A 20,911-nucleotide genomic window follows, 5' to 3' on the forward strand; every position below is an offset into this window, starting at 1 on the left:
TAGCTAGCATCAGAGTGTTTCATATGTTTTTGTTACTTAAAGAATGCCAAACATATTCTAAAAACCTTTAATTTTTTTTAATAAAAATAATTTATTTTATTTGGGATATTCTACATAAATTAGTGTTGGGCAATTATTCATGCGGATGTAAGTAAAAGAATGTAGGATGTTTTTGATCGGTTTTGAGAAAGAGGGATAATTCTGCTGTTTTTTTCTCTTTTGCAGATTGTTTGAAAATGTTTGATTTGTATTTTATAAATTCCTTAAATACAGCTGCATTTTTGCATCCCCATACACTATCCACAGCACATGCTTTATAAAGTTTAGTTATACCATTTTACTTGGAACATAAGCCTAAAGAGTTAGCTCTGTTATACTGTAAGAAACAATCCACTGCCTCTTCACTACCCTCATAACCTTCAGTATTTATACATGCGTTTTAAATAATCGAACTGATGCGAATAACATTCAGATTTAGATTAACTCTGTAACGTAGCCAAAGATAATTTAAACAAATTACTATCTGTACACAAAACTATTCAGCTTACCAGTAGGATTTTTTTTTCTTACTTGTCTTAACATGGAATTATTTTATAATTGAGAATTCATACAGAACACTGGTGACATTTGAGACTCAAATCTTTGGAAGGTTTTTGGCTGCATTTGTCACCAGTAGGCAAACCTGTAGCACAGTTTGAGGCAGTTATATAAACCCATATAACTCCCAACAAACTTTATTAAGCAAAAAGCTTACTGTCAAAAGAGAAAATTGTCCCAGTAATGTGATATTCCCAGCATATTCCCAATACTGTGATATTTTAAACAAACATGAGTAGTCCTAAAGTCTCAAACCTTGGTTCTTGGGTTTCTTACTTTTCTTGACCCCTACCAGTTAGCTTTGATGGTAATGTTTCCACAGCAAGAGCAGAGTGAAAAACACTTTTTTGACACAACTTACTAACTTCTGTCACTTTCTCTTGTGGAACTTCCAGGTGTCTCAGATTTAATGTTACACTAAGGAATGTGCAGTCACCATGGAAACAAAGTCCCAGCCCAGTTCAACAGCAGAGAAGAAAAAGAGGATGGAGACCATTGTGGTAACCAAGAGATCCTCCATGACCCGAACTGAGATCAGTGAGAAGGCTGTGGCATCCAGCACAACGTCCAACGGTATTAATTATCCAACATTTAAAATTTCACAAAGAAAACAAGCATATTATCACTCTCACTTACCTACTTCTGTAAATGCATTCAACAGTATTTGTTGTTTTTTTATTTTCCCACTTTATTACCTTTAAGCTCACATAACCCCTTACACTTTACTGACACTCATTCACAAGGAAGTTGTCACCATTTAGCCTGTTGTTTAATAATTTAACTTTTCCATTTTTTAAATTATACCTGCCTTTTACCTATTACTAGTGTAGCATACATTTCCCATAAATGTCTCACAATTTGTAACAATTCAATTAATTTTTTTTTTTATAGCGCTTTTAACAATTGACATTGTCGCAAAGCAGCTTTACACAATCAAAAGAATTATTTAAGTATAAAATGTAAATGTGTATGAATCAAAATGATAAGACGGTCCCTGATGAGCAAGCTGAGGACGACGGCGACAGTGGCAAGGAAAAACTCCCTGAGATGGTAATAGGAAGAAACCTTGGGAGGAACCAGACTCAACAGGGAACCCATCCTCATTTGGGTTAAAACGGATAGCAGGGATTGATCTGCATAAAACTATGTGAGGCTGGAAGTTCAGTATAACAGGAGATGTGTTAAATTTAATGGAGTCCAGTTTGTTCCTGAAGGCTCAGGTAGACTGTAGGAAATTCCAGTCCCAAACTATTGAGCGACTGAAGTCACAGGTCCTCAGAGAACTGTCTGCATCAGTCGAAGACAGGACCGTCTTCGTGAAAAAGTGGAACCATCTCCAGTCACCACACGCATCCCAGGCAGACCACACAGGGCATCCATGCGACTAGATCTCCAACCAGAGGCAGGACTCCAGGACGAGTTAGACAGGTCGACAGAGAATTTTTTTTTTTTTATCTCGGCCTATTTTACATTTACATTTAGGCATTTGGCAGACGCTCTTATCCAGAGTGACTTACATTTTTATCTCATTACACATCTGAGCAGTTGAGGGTTAAGGGCCTTGCTCAAGGGCCCAACAGTGGCAACTTGGTGGTTGTGGGGTTTGAACCTGGGATCTTCCGAAACGTAGTCCAATGCCTTAACCACTGAGCTACCCCTGGCCTATAATTGGAAAGCTGACAGGGGTCGAGGTCAAGTTTTCTTGATTAGTGGTTTAATAACTGCTAATTTAAGGGATTTAGAAACATACCCACTGCTGAGTAAACAGATAATTACTTTCAACAGAGTTTCTGTTATTGCTGGAACTATCTGCTTGAGAAAATGTGTCGGTATAGGATCAAATTCACAGCTTGACGATTTTAAAGAGGAGATGAGTGAAAATAGTTCTCTCGCTTCAAGGGGAGTAAAGTATTCTAGGTTCTGATGTAATGTGAATAATTTATCATCTGTATCACTTAAATTGTCTGGTTTCAAAGCCTACATTTTTGGCCTAATATTTATTTTTTGTTATTGAATAAGTTTATGAAATCCTCACTACTTTATACGAATACGAACAATTATTCAACAGAGGACAGAGGGAATTCACTTTTGTGCACAGTTATCATTGCAAAACAGAAACAAAAATATATATCCAGTATACTTCCTGGATGGTCCTGAGGCAGCTTTCTTTATAAAAAACCTCAGCTTATATCCTTCCGAGGCACTGCACTGACTCTTTGGTTCAGACATGTAGACAACACCTGGTAAAGATCAAGATTAAGGAAGTACAGGTCTTCACAGAACATATCAACACTATTGACACATCAAGTTCACCAGAGAAGACAGCAAGGACAACAGGTTAACAACTCTCCACTAATCTCTCTGTTACTGGCCTTCTTAACAACTCTCTCCTTCCCCTACTCTTCAATGCCTCTTCCTTTTACTCTCACCTGAATTGAATGATAGAATCTGTATTCGCAAAGTCAATAAAGTCACAAGTTTACACTTCAGTGACAATTAACATAAGATTAATAATAAGTCAGTATGCATTGCTAGTTATTGTTATCTGTGCAGGGAAATGAGAAAGTGTAAGGAGCAAGCACAGGTTCATTGAAAAAGTTTGTGTGAGCCCATATAATTAGAATAGGGATATGGTCCATCCACGTGCCAGTAGGCATATCATGCGACAGATACTCCCCACCCTAGATATACTGTATATCTGTTGTTTCTGTTGCAATCACTTATTGCCAGCTTGACGTCCCATTGTATGTGAGCACTTGAAAAAGGGGTTGAAAGACCTTGTTCAAGTGTCCTGTCAGCAACATGCATTTATCTCATTATAGATCTGAGCAGGATGGGAGTTGTGGGTCTAGCTTAACAGCCAAACAATGTCAGTTTGATAGTTCTGATAGTTTTGAGCTTATGATCAGCAGTCCAACATCTTACACAGTGAGCTAACCCAGCCAAACACGATGTCAATCATCATACTGTAATCGTAAACAAAACAGATATAAGACAAAAATTGTAACTAAACCTGGGAGCTCAAGTAATACTACTTATTATGACATAAAACAATGTCTGTGAACCAGACCAGGAAGGAAGAGACAGTGAGACATAAAGTCACAAAACACAGAATGATCCATAGGTGTAGAGCACCTTCCAGCGGTTGAAAATATAAACTATATAAAATATATTTATTTAATTTAAGCTGTAAGCTGTGCAATTTTAGCATTGTTACAATAACAATACAACTTCCAGATTCTTTTTTTTTTTGTTAGTTTATAGGAGATGGGGAGATTTTATAGTTTTGTTATATTTTATAGTTTTGAGTATAGGCAAACAAAAAGCAAGGTCAATAAAAAGACAAGCATCCATGGTATAAGCAAACAATCTTAAAAAGGCAGGCATTACTGATGCACATGGGGAGTAAAGGCTGGCCCGGGTAGTCCAATTTAATTGAAAAGCTACTATCTTGAATTGCTAAGGTTAATATTAGTTAGTTCACTTTGGAAACAGGGCATACTGGCGAAAACAGTGTAATGCTTGGGAAATGCTCTGTTGAGAAACCCTTATTCGTGCCATTCACGTGGACGTTATTTGACATGCACCACCTAGCTAAACATTGCAACTGACCAAGTACACCCCTTTGTGGAAACAATATTCCCTGATGGCACTGGCCTCTTTCAGCAGCATAATGCACCCTGCAACAAAGCGAAAATGGTTCAAGAATGCCTTGAGGAATGCAAAAAGATGAAAAAATTGCCTTGGCCACCAAATTCTCCACACCTCAATCCAATTGAGCATCTGTAAGATGTGATAGAAAAACAAGACTGATCCACCTCACAACTTTCAGGACTTTCACAACATCAGTTCATTACCAACATCATGGCGTTAAGCCCCACATGCTGAGAACATGCAAAAATATTTGATACATTTTTAAGACTGTAAAACTTTTTTTTTTTTTTTTTAAGGAAAGGAAAAAAACCTCATAGGACTACTTTGCAAATGGTGCCTTACTGAGAAAGGGAAATGTCAGCATTACTCTTTTACAAGATACCTCCACCTCATCTTCCTAAAACCACCAGCAGTTTTACTGACATGCTGTCTGGAATCTGACATAAAGTATCAACTTACACCATAAAAAAAAACACATGAATGTCACAGACTTAATGAGTAAACTTGAAATATTTGTAGCTTTGTCTAATTTTGTTTGTGGTAAAGATGTTAGACTACTTATTGGAAGGTCACAGGTTCAAACCCAAAAACAAAAAGCTTCCACCATCAAGCCTTAATTGCTTGCTCTAGATCTGTGCTTCTGCCAAATACCATAAATTCTTAGTGTTGGACCATATGGTAAACAGTGCACAACCACATTTTGTCATACCATTCAGTTAATAATATTAAACAAAACTATATAGACAGATAACTTTTACTGGCCACAAAACATGCATAGTTAGCGAATCAAACTTTTACTATATTGGCTTGACATATAACCCAATGGTCCTTGTGTTTATTGCTTTAACTTACATATTTTCTGGTATATCTGTATTTGCCTTTCATTCTTATAGGTCTAAAATGAGGTTTAAAACTAGCACTTGACCATGTTTTGTTATGCATTTGCACATATTTGTGTGCAGATGTGTGTTACTGGCTAAGTGGAGCATACCACTGCACATGTCAGCTTCTAATGTTATGTTAGAAAGGCAAAAATCTTTTTGTTGTTCTTTATAATCATTACTATTTGGATTTTTTAATAATATGGGGAACAAAGACCATACATTGTAGAAGCATTCAATGTTAAAGAAAGTCCAGCAATTACATAGCAAATAAAAGAACGATAAATGATAATTTTGCATATAATTCTTTTAAATAATATTTACTGTTACTGCAACTTTTTAAAAGCAACATGTCTATCCATGTCTATCAATTAGTGAGGATTGGATTTTTTTTTACCCACTTACCAATCCGCCTCTTTAGGGGACTTTTTTTTTTTTTCTTTTGTTCCTTTACTCATATGATAGATGTTTGATAATCTATGGCCTCTTAAAGAAGCAGAGATTTGCGAATGTAACTTAATGAAGGTTTATGTGTATGAGTGGTGGGTTTAGGGGTAACCAGTATGATAGTAGACCTGAAAGCAGAAGTAGCACAATGTGCGTTTACATGAACCCTAATATTTAATAATTTTTTTTAAATAAAAGCACTATTGAAAAAAAATGGAACACTGGCAAAAACCTCAGTCTGGACAGTCTGCCCCAATCTGTCTAGATTGGACTAAATTTTAAAACAGAATCAATTAGGTGGAATAATCTATTAGTCAAAAAATGGGAATTAGCCACATAAACACTTTATCTGATTGTTTCTCTCTCTTTGGAATAAAATTATGTTTGCCCCATGTGGGAATAACATTAGATGACTTGACAGGTTCTGGAAATTTTGCTTCCGTCCCTGAATTGTAAACTCAGTGAGAACAGCTCTCTCCTAGCAGTCTTTATTAAGTACTTTTACCTACTGAGTCTCTGGCTAAGGAAGGGGGTTACTATAAAATAATACATTGGCTCAGTATTTCATACAAAATAAGGCATCTAAGCAATCATAGACAATACTGAATTCTTATAACCAATCATAATGCAGCAAATTGGGATTTATTGCAAAAGATTGGAAACCTAACCTGACCTTAGAAAAGAATGCTTATTTTTGTTCTTCTGTTACATTTCTGGCAGAATAAAGCTTCATAGCAGACACAACCACTTTGCAAATGTCAAAAAGGATCAATTCTGATTAAATGCTTTGATCATGGAAACACATCATAGAATCCATGGAACATTAATGTGATTCGTCGTTACCATTATTGTAATCTTTGTATGTGCTGCTTAATGGCTACTGGCAACTTTTAAGGTGAAATGTTTTCTTGCATGTTATTTAATGCATGATTTGACATCATAAGTCAATCATCACACTCTAAATATTAATTACACAATTTAGAGCATTACAATTGCTTTTGTTGTCACTTTTGCATGACATACACTTTAATAATGATTAGGGCTTAATGCACTTATGAAAACTTAAATTTTTTATATTTTCCTTCTTACATTGATTATGTAAATATTCTTTCATGTGCTCCTATCTCATTACAAGGAGTGGAGTGTCTTTCTGGTGCATTACAGAAAATTGAATCAAATCATGCTCTTAAGTTATGATAACCTCAAATTTGCTCTACACACTAACTCTTGCTCACACTGTCTCCCCCCCCCCTCTCTCTCTCTCTCTGTCTCTCTCTCTCACACACACACAGCAATTTTTGCTTCATCCTGGTCCAATACAATGATTATATTATATTATTGATTGGTTATAGGTTTTTGTTTATCTAAAAAAGTGGCCTGAAGTGCAACTAAACGGTCAGTCTGGAGCCCTGTGACATAGCTTTCTGTATGGTGACATTTGGTGACTTTGCTTTTCTCTATGTGAGAAAGTACAGGACAGAGGACTTTGATTTTGGGGTTTTTGAGTAACATGGTAAGCTGTGATTTTTGTTCTTGTTGAATGGCTGTTTATAGGTTTGCTCATATAGATGATAATAGGAACTAACTATATACTGACAAAAAAATGCTGTCAATTTGCTGGGTTAAAAGAGAAAGTCAATACTGAACACATTCCTAAGAATTACACCACTCTATAGCTAAATATATTCCTATAACTAAATATATTTATATAACAGCAAGTTTATTCCTTATTTGTAACACCTACAATATTTAACTACTGCATTATAAGAAACTCATAATATCCATAGATAACTGACCAACTGCTGGGTGTTTTTAATGTACTCATACAATAACTAACAAATTTCCACATTCCTTTTGGGTTATAAGTATGAGTTATAAGTATAAGTTAAACTTTCCCACCTCCTTGTCACTCTATACCCACAACTTCTTATCTACAACCGAAAGCTCTCTTAGTCATAGCCCCAAAGGCAGCCAAACGGGTTGGAGAGAAAGAGTTTTTAAAAACTGAATAAACAACAAGAAGTTGTCAAATATGGTTAAGCCATTTCATGACTAATATATTGACTAATATATATAAAAAAAACATTGTGAAATAGAGTAACAATTAAGGAGATAATGGCGAAGAATGAAAGAGGAGAGTGGAAAAGTGGAGGGGTGGATGTGAGACAAGGAGAGATCAGTGCTTGGAAAATTGTAATGGAATGCATGGAGGGGATTTGCAAGGTGCTGAATTTGGCATGCACTTAGGCTGAGTGTAACAAATTGTAAACTTTGGCAGCAAATCATTGTGCATAAAATTATTTTTGCGTGAATTTTGAACAGCATGGCATGCATAAAAGGAAGGGGTATTTATATGGTCAAATTTGTTTTTAAACACGTACAAGACAGACCGAAAAGAGAGTATAAGATTGGGAGGGCATCCTTTTTCTCTAGCGAGGCATTTAAATGATCAAATAGAGCAAATAGAGGGTAATGTCACCAGACAGGAATAAAGTTCATGTAAGCAGTGCAGACAGAAAGTAATTTCCAGATAGTCTGTCATGGCCCAGCTTTGTGCCTCAGATAAGGGTTCATTTCAGACATCTGTGCTTCTGCTGCCCCTATTCTCACACACCTGTGATAACAGCTTGTGGAGCCTAATTGAAAATAGGGTTCAGAATGGATTTCTCTCTCTCTCTCTCTCTCTCTCTCTCTCTCTCGCAGTTGTAACGCATGTGCGGGGAGGGGGGATATTGAATGAATTCAGTGTATAGGGTGTGTGTAAGAGAGAGAGAGAGAGGTGTGAGTGAGGATCATTGCTCACAGATGTGTCAGTGAAGTGGCAGGCATGTGATCAGTCTTATTAATGAAATCATTGATCACTTCAAGAGACTCATAATCAACTGTTTCTGTACTTTGTATTTTGCTGCTTCCCCTTCACCACATGGGACGCACACACACACACACACACACACACACACACACACACACACACGGGGGCAATTTCATCTTTTGCTGTCTTCTTACCTTTGTGCTCTCTGTTTATTTCTAGAATGTACTTTTTTCTCTTTTGTCCCACAGTTTCCTACCAAACGCCCCTAGCAAACTTCAAATAATGTAGCACAAATTGTTTAATACATTCAAGGTCACACTTGTGTCCCTCTTGTCCCCTCTGGAGCTCATTTCGTGGAGCAGTGGGGAGAAGGGTATCAGACTGGCACAGATCAAGGGCTCTCTACTGTCTCGAAACTGGTATAGAGGCAGTGGGACCCTCAGTAGCTGTCTTACACATACACACACATGCACACATGTTTATATATATATATATATATATATATATATATATATATATGTTAGGGATATTGTGAGAGACTTAGTGGATGTCATACATACTGTGTTTGTTGTTTTAGGCAGGCAATTGTATTGGGGTGATAGACACACCTCATTTTGTGTTTTCCATGTAATGGTCTCATTGTGTACAGATGTGCCTTATATTGGTGCCAATCCCAAAAGACAACCTTTTTCAATGTGGCATTGTTTCAACATTCTGTGGGTATAAAAAGGTGGTATTGTCAGTAAGTCATTCCAAGTTCATCATTCAAACAGCCAAGAACACACAACGTCACTTAACAGACAAGCAGCGCCACCTGGCTCGCCTTCGGGTCGGTGGCAGCCAGTCAGATGTCGCTTGTGAACTTGATGAGTCCCAAAGTGTCATGTGCAGACTTGCATCAGGACACAGAACTATTGACATTGGAACTATTGAGTTCATGACAGACCCAGGAGTGGAGCCCCATGAGTGACAGACTGCAACGATGACCAGTACCTAAGGACTGTGCACTCAGACATCGTTATGCAACTGCCACACAGCTGCAGGCCCGGTTATGAGATGCGAGGGTTACTAGGGTTTCCAGACAAACCATTCGCAACCGGCTCCATTGCTTTGGCTTGAATGCCAGACTACCATTGCAGGTGACTCCACTGACACCAAGACACCGCCGTGACTGTTTGCAGTGGGCACAAGACCATGTGACCTGGACAATGCAGCAGTGGTCTAATGTCCTGTTCACTGATAAGTGTCGTGTCACCTTGCACAGAAATGATTGTCGTCAGCGTTGCTGGAGAAGTCAAGGTGAGCCATACGCTGAGGTCAACATGGTCCCCAGGATTTGCTTTGGTGGAGGAGGTGCAACAATCTGGGCAGGCATCACCAGTCAGTGCAGATATGGTTATTTTATATGGTTCGTCACTGCACGTTCTTACCAGGGCATGACATTAACTTTTTTTGCTTACTGGCCAATGTGGCTAGTGGATTTCCAGAGTCACTAGCCATTCAGCATTTTAATAGCCACAATTTTGTTACCAGAAAACCGCAGTTTTCTTCTTCACCATGATACGTTAATATTTGTTATATCTAGATTTACTATCATTTAACATGAAATCTAAATAGATTTTAATAGTGATTACTTTTTTTTTTTTTTTTAATAAGATCAGTAAATAACCTATGCGAAAGGGGCAAACATTCTCATCCTGTTGAGAAGCAATAGCCCTTTAAGTAAATGATGCGCATACACCAGGAAGTAAAAGTGTGTGTGTGTGTGTGAGTGTGCGTGTGTGTGTGTATGTGTTAGTAATGCGAAGGTCGAATCATTTTAGTGACTCGGTTGTTTGAATCTCGTTTATCAAAATGAACGAACCTTTTTTCGAGTTATTTCGTTTATTTGATCAGAAATAAAATAAAATGTTGCGTTTTCAATAAAAAATACCCCCAATACGTCTACATACACAAATTTTGGCTATAGTTCCTGTTATGAAAATATTACAATGCAACTTAGGACATATTATAATAAACAGAATGAGTAACTCACCATCATATCTTCCAGTCTGAGTCGTTCGTTCTTTTGAATCTATTGCACTGCATAACATCTATGGGAGTCACGTTCAAAAAGAACGAACGACCCATCACTAGTGTGTGTGTGTGTGCGCAATGCATGTGTAAACATGTGTAGAGAGAGGCATTAAACGTCCTCATTACATTAATGCGCATTTTATGCGTGTAATATTACGTTGCAATGCGTTTATTATATCAGATGCCTTTAGAGAAAACTACAACAAAAATATATTGTCATACCAAAGAATAAACTACCCGCCAATGTGGCTAGTGAGACTAAAGTTATTACCCGCCACAGCTGAATATTACCCACATTTGCCAATTTTAAGCCCTGGTTCTTACCTCTGGGACATTATAAAACCTATCATCATCCCCCAATTCCACCAGCACACCTCCAACTTTTTGTTCATGGATGATAATCCTTCACCACATATGGTATGGCCATCAATGTCCCCTGACCTGAACCCATAGAGCACGTCTGAAGCAGAGACTGGACGATCGTACCTCAACCCCACGTAACCTGGCAGAACTGCGTGTAGCACTTGTGGAAGAGTTGAACGCATTGCCTCCAAACAACATCATAAGATGTTTGAGGTAATCATAACTTTAGAGCATAATGTGAAGTCAGTTTTACTTATAATTACAACATTTATACATTCTATTTAGAGGGATTAAAGTTTTTTTTGTATATCCACACAAATTTTTTTATACCTTTTAATTTTACACCAGTTGGTTAGGGAGACTAGTGGGAGATTTTTATTAAAAATAACTTATGATGATGGGACCACTAAACTAAACTTCTTCTAAAGAAATTTTTATTTCAATTTTTTTTTAAGGATGCACATTAGAATATTTTTTTTCTGTGAAAATAGAGCAAGTTTTTTGTGTCTGCCATGGACAGCTTCCTTCCATACCACCTAAGAACAACCTAATGCAATATTCTGTCTTGCTGCACACTGGTAAATGTTTTCTCCTGAGTAATATTCCATATAAGCTCTGCATTTCCTCTCATTTGTTTCTGTGGAATTGTGGCCATATCTACACTGCGTTCCAAATTATTATGCAAAACATATTTTTCTTAGATTTTCCAAATTACCTATATAAATTGCAGTCATTGTAATTTTCCAGTCATCAACTATTAGAGTACAATTTAAAGGTTTTTGAACAAACTGCCCAGTGATAACAGTATATTAAAAAAAAAAAAAACACTCAAAATGCACTCAAATGCATATTCCAAATTATTATGCACAACAGAGTTTCCAAAGTTTTCATTTTTATAAAAAACAGAAAAATGGTCATTTGTGAAATTATAAGAATTAGCAGGTTATTACAAACTGAAAGGTAACTGAAATCAAACAGTATCCAAGTCAAAACTTTATTATAGGTGATGTTACATTTGCACATAGGACCCCTTGTTTATCCATTGAATTTGTCAGGTTTTGGATGGTATCTGCTTCAATTGTTTTGCACAAGGACACAATAGCCTTCCAGAGCTGTTGCCTAAATGTGAATTGCCTTCCACCATTATAGACACTCCTTTTAATGATGCTCCAGAGGTTCTCAATAGGGTTGAGGTCAGGGGGAATGGGGGCCATAAGTTTGTCCCCTTTTATGCCCATAGCAGCCAGAGATGCAGATGTTGTGTTCTTTGCAGCATGAGACGGTGCATTATCATGCATTTGAACCAAGGCAGGAAGTGCGCTTTGAGAAACTCCACATACTTTATGGATGTCATTTTTCCCCCATCAGGGATCCTAAAGGGGCCGACAATTTCTCTGCCCATGACTCAAGGACAAAACATTTCTCCACCTCCTCCTTGTTGGCACCGTAGCCTTGTTTGCATGGGGTGGCCATCAACCAGCCATCCACCACTTCATCCATCTGGACCATCGAGGGTTGCACGGCACTCATCGGTAAACAAAACAGTTTTGAAGTGAGGCTTTATGTATTGTTTTGCCCACTGGAGCCAGTTTTGCTTGTGTGCAGTGGATAGGGGAGGTCAAAAGGTTGACTTATGCACAGATACAAACTTCTGGAGGACCCTGCATCATGTTGTTCGGGGCACGTTGGAGGCACCAGCAGCTTCAAAAACTTGTCTGCTGCTAAGACAAGGCATTTTTGCAGCTGCTCTTTTACCTTGATGTAATTGCCTGTTGGAAAGAGTCCTCAATCTTCACTTATCAGCACACACACACGTGTGTGCTCTGAATCAGCTACATACTTCTTGATTGTGCGATGATCGCAATGAAGTGTCTTGGCAATGTTGATTGTTCTCATGTCTTGACCTAAACACTCAACAATTTGTTGCTTCTTAGCAGCCGACAGGTCCTTTTTCTTTGCAATTTTGGTTAAAAATGTAGGCTGCTTAATAATGTGGGACAGCCTTCTTAAGTAGTGTTGCCTTTAATTAGACACACCTGCCAAACTAATTAGGTGTCTGCAATTGCTTTCAGTGATATAAAGAGCCCTGAAGGCAGTGTATTTGCTAGAGAAAAAAAATATAAGCACTGATGCCTTTGAGACAATGCTTAGTGTAAGGGCAATATTTCATTCTCGTGATTTGTTGTTGTGTTCATCCTTATTAGTTAAGCATTATACGTTAAGTCTATTAAGTTTATTAGTGAAGCATTAAGTATTATACTCGTAAGTTGTATTGTGACATAATTTCATAGGTTGTTCTGTGACATCATCTTACAGTTGTGTAGCTGCATGTCTATCACGCACGTTAGTTGTTAGTTGTTGTTCAAGATACGGAAGTGTGGAGAACACAAACTTTTGACCGTAAAATGCTATAGTACCGCAAGCTGAAAGATATAACAAATAAGTTGTTGTAACAATGGTTCAAGACCATAATCTACCGTAAGCTACAGAACAAAGCAAATGACTTGTCGTGACTACAGTGGATCTATGCAAGAAACTGTAACAACCGTACTTTGATGTTGAAAATAAAACAAGAGACAAAGAAATCAACGGACGTCTGGAGTCGTGAGTAACCATTTGTAACAAGAAAGATACGCGTCAGAACCTGTGAATAACATGCATGTACATGTAAAGTCAAAAGCTTTCTCCGTCGTTCAAGCGAAGATAAGCATCCGTTGCAATCGAAACCGAAAGAGGACTTGGCGGCTTTGAATTTCACTATGTCAGACAATGAGGACAATGCTGTCACCACCGAGTCTATGCGCGTGAGGGCGCTCACCAACAAAAACTCGGAAGAGAAGCTTAACAAAACGTTAGATGCAAGAAAAGGCAAGTTGGACCAATTGACCGCAATATCCAACGAATTAGAGACGCTCATGAACGATGTTTGCAATCTGTTTACTATTGAAACTGGGTACAGCACGGACTACAAAGGGCTGTTAGGAGAATTTATCAAAAGCAATACTGATGTGCTACTGTGCTTTAATGAAAAAAAAAACTCAAACATGATCATGACAACTGGTATGAGCCCGAATTGCAGCACTGCACAGAATTTATGGAAAAAGTGGAGCTTTGGATTATGGAACCTAAGAGCCGCTTCAAGACGTCTCAAGCTCCCAATGATGGAGTTTTGCCAGAAGACAGCGTGTCCATGGTGGGGTCAAGGACAGTTTGAGCTAAGTTTGTGCAGCTGAAGAAATTCGTAAATCGAAAAGCAAAGGTAATGTCCAACCCACTTTTTGGAGACCTGGACGTCTCGACTAGTGATAAACAAATCTCCTCAAGGACTCAAGCAAAAAAGAGAAGGAAAAAAAAGGTAGCAGCTTTGCAAATGGCGTAAAACAGGTTGGTGAAAATCATAAAGACTCGACTAAAGTAAAGAGTAGTAGTGCATTAGTTATCAGTGCTTTCACTAAACCTTGTGCATTCTGTGTGAAAGGTCATACCTTAGATGAATGCCACCAGTTTAATGCTAAGACATATAAGGACAAATTGGACTTTTTGAGAAAGAATGGGTTTTGCTTTGGATGTCTAGTAAAAGGACACTTAAGCAAAGACTGCACAAAGAAAATCACATGTCAGTTGTGCCCAAAGAAACACCCTCGCATGTTACACATTGCAGCACAAGACACAGCTCAAGTAATCATAAAGGCAGACACAGGTAGTTCTGCCACTTTTTGTGAGTCTCTAGCAAGGCGGTTGTTTGACATAATTGACATTATGTGAAGCACCATGAACTCGAGGAAACAAGTAGAATGTTATGTGCTTACTGACTTAGAGGTTAGTGGTTTGGAAGAAAACACCTTTGTTGAACTCTCCAAAGTGTTTACACAAAGGAGCATCCCAGTCTCAGTGGAAAACATTTCACAACAGCACAACATTGATAAGTGGTCATACCTCAGCAAAGTAAAATTGCCTCAGATTAATGCTGGAGTCGAAATTCTCATAGGTAATAAAGAGCATAAGCTCCTAGAACCATGGCAAGTGATTAACAGCAGGCACAATGGGCCATATGCAGTAAAGACCGCTCTTGGATGGACCATAAATGGACCTCTTCGAGAGTCGGTTGAGGAAGGCACGTATGACAATGAGCAAGCGAGCGTTACAGGCAACAGAGTTTCCATCGAAAGTGTAGAACAAATGCTGATACAACAGTACAACCATGACTTTCCTGAACGGAATTGTGATGACAAGGCTGAGCTGTCACAAGAGGACTATCAGTTTTTAGACTCTGTAACTAACTCTCTGCAGTTTACCGATGAACACTTCTATAGCAGCCTTCTATTTAAGAAAGCAGCTATTCAAATGCCTAATAAACGAATTGCAGCCATGCAGCGCGCACTGAACCTCAAAAGGAAGTTCAAAAATAGCCGCTCCTTTCATGAGGAGTATTTAAACTTCATGAACGACATGTTTGAAAAAGGTCATGCAGTCAAGGTCCCCACACCTCATTTAAGTCGACAAGATGGCCAAGTGTGGTACATACCTCACCATGGTGTATATCATCCTTAAAAGTTTTCGACTGTGCTGCTAGCTATTAGGGAGTATCGTTGAATAACGAGCTCCTACAGGGACCCGACCTAACAAACTCACTCATTGAAGTGCTTACACGCTTAAGACAAGAGGAAGTTGCCATGATGGCAGATATGGAAGCCATGTATTATCAGGTGAGAGTTCCGGAAAAGGACACAGATTTGTTACGTTTCCTATGGTGGCTGAACTTGGTCGAGTATAAGATGGTCGTTTATTTGTTTGGTGCAAAATCATCTTCAAGTGTAGCTAACTTCGCCCTTAGTAAGACAGCAGAAAAAAAACACAGCAATGCACCTGCTGAGGCAGTCAACACAGTACTTAAAAACTTTTATGTAGATGACTGCTTGAAGACTGTCTCTAGTCATAATCAAGCAGTTGCGTTATATAACAATCTCACCTCTGCGCAAGTGGAGGGTGTCACCTCATTAATTGGGCAAGTAATAGTCGTGCCTTACTAACTTACATTCCTGAGAGTGAAAGAATCAAAGACACGAGGGACTTAGATTTGAGTAAAGACGCACTCCCTGTCGAGAGAGCTCTAGGAGTGTTGTGGTGTATCAATTCAGACACGCTCAAGTTTAAAGATTAGTTTAAAAGAGCAACCTGTGACTAGAAGAGGAATCTTGTCAGTTACTAGTTTAATTTCAAATTCAAATTTTATTTGTCACATACACAGTCATATACAGTACGATATGCAGTGAAATGCTTAGACAACTGCTCGTGACCTAAGAATATGAATAGGAAATAAATATGAAAATTAAAATTAAAATATACAAATAAAAGTTAAAAATAAAATATCTGTACACAAAATACACAATATAGAAAATATATGAAAAATATATGAAAAAATGTAAAACAATAAGAGCAGCCGAATAAATGGTAATAAAAGAATGGTTATGTCCATGGTTGTGCAATCCAGATATTAAAAGAGACTTGTGCAGTGCAAATATGCTTAAAGTGATTTGATGTGATTTGATTTGATGACCACGAAGTGTAGTTGTGCAGTGGCCAATAGTGTAAACAAATGTCCAGACCCAATTTATGACGCCTTAGGCTTCCTTGCACCAGTCATACTGCCAGCTAAGATCTTAATGCAGCAGTTGTGTAAGGAAAAACTCGCTTGGGACAATGACATTCCCGAACAGTTTACAAAAAGATGGAGGGCCTGGCTACAAGAGTTGCATCAATTGTCTGAGTTTAGTGTAGCAAGATGCGTAAAACCAGTTGACTTTGGAGTCACAACTACAGCACAACTTCATCACTTTTCAGATGCAAGTGAGATAGGATATGGAGTTGTCTCATACCTTAAGTTGGTAAATGCTGATGGACTCACACACTGTGCATTTATGATGGGGATTTCTCGCGTAGCGCCCTCGAAACAAACCACTATCCCCCGAATGGAATTGACCGCGGCAGTGGTTGCTGTGAACAATGACAAAATGTTAAATGATAAAAGGTCACCTGGAAATGGAACTGCTGGACTTTATGTTTTGGACCGACAGTACAACTGTCTTGAGATACATTGACAATGAAAAACTTCGTTTTAAAACCTTTGTTGCCAACAAAATTGCCATTATAAGAATAGTTAAGCATTATACGTTAAGTCTATTAAGTTTATTAGTTAAGCATTTAGTATTATACTCGTAAGTTGTATTGTGACATGATTTCATAGGTTGTTCTGTGACATCATCTTACAGTTGTGTAGCTGCATGTCTATCACGCACGTTAGTTGTTGGTTGTTGTTCAAGATACGGAAGTGTGGAGAACACAAGCTTTTGACCGTAATATGCTATAGTACCGCAAGCTGAAAGATATAAGAAATAAGTTGTTATAACGATAATCCAAGACCGTAAGCTACTGTAAGCTACAGAACACAGCAAACGACTTGTCGTGACTACAGTGGATCTATGCAAGAAACTGTAACAACCGTTGTACTTTGATGTTGAAAATAAAACAAGAGACAAAGAAATCAACGGACGGCACGTACACTTAATGTCATGTACACCAGAACGGATCAGTCATTAATACCACCCGCCCTGCTGTGTATTTGCTCTTCTACCTTGCACCACTGAGGGTGTCATGCTGTTAACTTGCTCTGGTTAATATGTTACTTCTCCCATTGCTCCACCCCTGCATGCCTGAGGATGCCATGACATCGCCCTGCTCAGATAAGGATATTTGACCTCAACCACCACTCTGGCCTTGCTGGAGATAGTGTTCTCTCCCCAAGCTCTGCCAGTAACCATGCTTCTCCTTCTAGTTTCAGGTAGATTGTTACTTGGCCCACTGGTTTATGACCTCATTCTGTCTGTGCTTCATCTCTCTCTCTCTTTCTCTTTCTCTGTCTCTCTATCTTTCTCTCTCTCTCTCTCTCTCTCTCTCTCTCTCTCTCTCTTCTGTTAAGCTTTAGAACTCATGAGATTTTGACTCCTAATTTTCTCTGGACCTGCCTGGCTCATCCTAGTGCCCCAGTCTGTCTGCTATGGATGGCTACAGATGGTTTGCCTGTGACAAACTCTTTTGTACAATATCAAATTGAATGTCATGCACACCATTATAGATGGAACTTATTAATGTTTGCACTAATGGCTTCCTTGCCATTGGCTTGCTCATTAGGGATAATTTGATAAAACTAATAAAATATATAAATCTATAAATTAAAATTCTATACATTAAAAATTTCTGGGTAAAACGTTAATTTCTGTAGATCTGCTTTAAATAAGTTTATATTGGGCTTTAATAGTGGTCATTGTGGAAAAGCAGCTTTATAGAATTTAAAAAATGGTGAATAAAATAAAAATATGGAAATAAATTAGAAAATGTAAAGGAAAACATTTAGACTATTACTATCAGTTTGTCATTGATGAGCAAGCCGATGGGTATGGTGGGAATGGTGGAATGAAAATGGGAAAGCTGACCATGCAAAGGTACAGAACCCCGCTCCTTTCTTAAGTGCCTCGCTGCTGGCATTGGCAGTGAACTTGAAATGTGTTTTCAGCACGTGAGGAGCTGTGTCGTAAGCGGAGCTGGTGTGTGGTCTGCTGGCAAATAGTATAAATGGGAGTGAAGTTGAAGGTGTTTAATGATTCACAAAATCAACTAATATACTGATTAACATTTAACTTAACAGTTAAATAAGTTAATAAATTTAACTTATTTAAATGCAGTCAAGAGAACTTACCATTATATTTGCCAGTACCTTTTCCGCATTACAATAAATATATATATGTTGCTAGCTTAGATTGTCTAAAAATGCAAAAGCAGCAAAAAAGATACATGTTTACATAGGAAATTCAAACTTGTGTGACGTACTGCTAGGTGTTAGACTGTGGGCATGGTGTGGCAAGGCATAGACGCAAAGGGAAATGATGGCAAACAAAGTCTTTTAATAATAAACAAACCAAACAAACCAAACATGAACAAAGGAAGTTGGCTTTACATTGGAGCGTGCTATAAACAAAACTCATAAAACACTTAAACATACACAGACTAGGGGATTACACAATCTAATACAATACAGACATGGGATACAAACCGGACAAGACACACTAAACACACTAGCGGACTAAACACTAGGGACTATACATGCAGAGAATAAACACACAAGACAGGCTTGGCTAGGCCTACTAGCTGTTATGCACATTAGCTGCTAAGCTAGCTAGTAGCTAAACAGACTAATTGCTAAACAGTGGCTAGTAGCCAGAGAACCAAGGGGCGTTTAGTTTAGGGGTTCCGCATCACCTGCCCGAGGTGCCTTCTGGGAAACTGAGTCTACCAATAAAAACTACAAAATAAACACAGTGCCCTCTAGTGGGCAACGCTCACAAATTGTAACTAGTGTACTTGTAACTTGTAAGTGTAAATGTTATGTTTTAATACTTTTGGGAATAAATTGGCTTATATTTTAGTTTATAAAAGTATATTTTTAATTATACTTTAGATGTAAAAGTTGTAAACTACACCACTATTTTACATTTAAGTATAAATTAGTTTCTGCAGCTGAACTTGTGGATTTTTACCAGTTTATTTTTATAACATCATAAGTAAACTTAACATCATACTTGTAGTTTATTACTGTATACTATATATACACACACACACACACACACTACCATTCAAGTTTGGGGTCACTTGCAAATTTCTTTGTTTTTGTATAGTGATTTATTTTCTACATTCTACAACAATACTGGGAATTTCAAAACTATATGTCATGTAACAAACAACAGCTAGTTTTTATTTGAAAACACAGAGGTCAGCCTTTCTGTAATAGTTCTTGCAAGAACAGTATTGTCAAGTGCATTTGCAAAATCGTGCATTTGTATTCAGCTTCATTTACGCTGATAACCCTGAGATGTTTTAATTTAATTTACTATTATTATTATTGTTGTTATTATATTATTGCTTATTCTCCAGTTGAAGATTGAAACACTTCTCCTATCTGAATTTCACAGGTTTGTCCAGTGAGCACTATGCATGATAGGCACATGCACTTCCCTTATTACCTTGACGGACCCATTACACTGGAATAGGGTAAATTAGACCACAGGACCTCTTTTTTACCAATCTTATGCTCACAAGCAAATTCAAGCCTTTTTTCTGATTAGTCCTACTAGTCTCTCTCATATCGTGAATATAGTCCACTTAACATGTCTTTTACAACCATTAACCCCACCATGGACAATAAAAAAATGCAGTGAACAAAACAATTTTTACTGCTATTATAGTACCTCTTATTGTACAGTGAGGTGAAGTGTGTTTTGTACTTTTACTTTTTTGTTAACTCAGCAACTGCATGAGACTCAATTGGACTAGACGGAGAGAAACAGAGTTTAAACGTAAAATCTTCCCACAAAGAATCTGTCATTTTGACCAAGACAAATCAGTCTCTCTCTCTCTCTCTCTCTCTCTCTCTCTCTCTCTCTTTTACTTTCTCTCTCTTTCTTGCACACTTGCTAGCTCACAAAACATTCCAATTTAATTTAATTTAATCAATGTGCAGGATGTCTGTATTTAGCAATATTAGTAATTGAATTAATTTATTCTTTTTAACTCTTATTCATTATTTTCTTACTAATTACTCTTATAAGTTGACCAACCAGGGTAGTTTTTAAAGGTTACTTACATTTATTATAACATTACTGATTACCTGTATAGTAAAAAAAGAAAGATATTTATCCTAAAAGTCAGCCTCTAACTTCGTTTTATATGGTATCTGCAAAGTACTAATCAATGTTTGGAATGTACATAGATGTCAATAGATTCAGATTAAGGATAGTCATGACGTTTCCAGATGTACTGTACAGTGTGTTTCCCCTAAAAGTATTGTGCATACTGAATTGTTTGACCTGTACAGATTCTTATGGACCTTGAACATTTATTAACAGAATAAGCACATTCAGTTGCTGAATTTAGTTTTACTTTTGGTACACACGCTGTAGGAATTTCTTGTACTGCATTTGAACTTAGGGCTGCCAAACAAGTTAGAAAAACAGCCTCCTACTTGACAAGT

At 37.7% G+C, this 20,911-nt stretch overlaps 1 protein-coding gene across 1 annotated transcript in view; it reads left to right on the plus strand.

Annotated features, from left to right (window-relative positions):
- Positions 1 to 20,911, plus strand: part of gli3 (GLI family zinc finger 3) — a 216,674-nt gene that overhangs the window by 58,114 nt on the left and 137,649 nt on the right. Inside the window, exon 2 of the mRNA XM_053487870.1 lies at positions 993 to 1,170. Within this exon, the coding sequence (XP_053343845.1) occupies positions 1,035 to 1,170 (136 nt within the window). The 5' untranslated portion in view covers positions 993 to 1,034. The remainder of the gene's footprint in view (positions 1 to 992; positions 1,171 to 20,911) is intronic.

This window comes from Clarias gariepinus, chromosome 26, assembly GCF_024256425.1.
Source record: "Clarias gariepinus isolate MV-2021 ecotype Netherlands chromosome 26, CGAR_prim_01v2, whole genome shotgun sequence".
Taxonomy (NCBI): Eukaryota; Metazoa; Chordata; class Actinopteri; order Siluriformes; family Clariidae; genus Clarias; species Clarias gariepinus.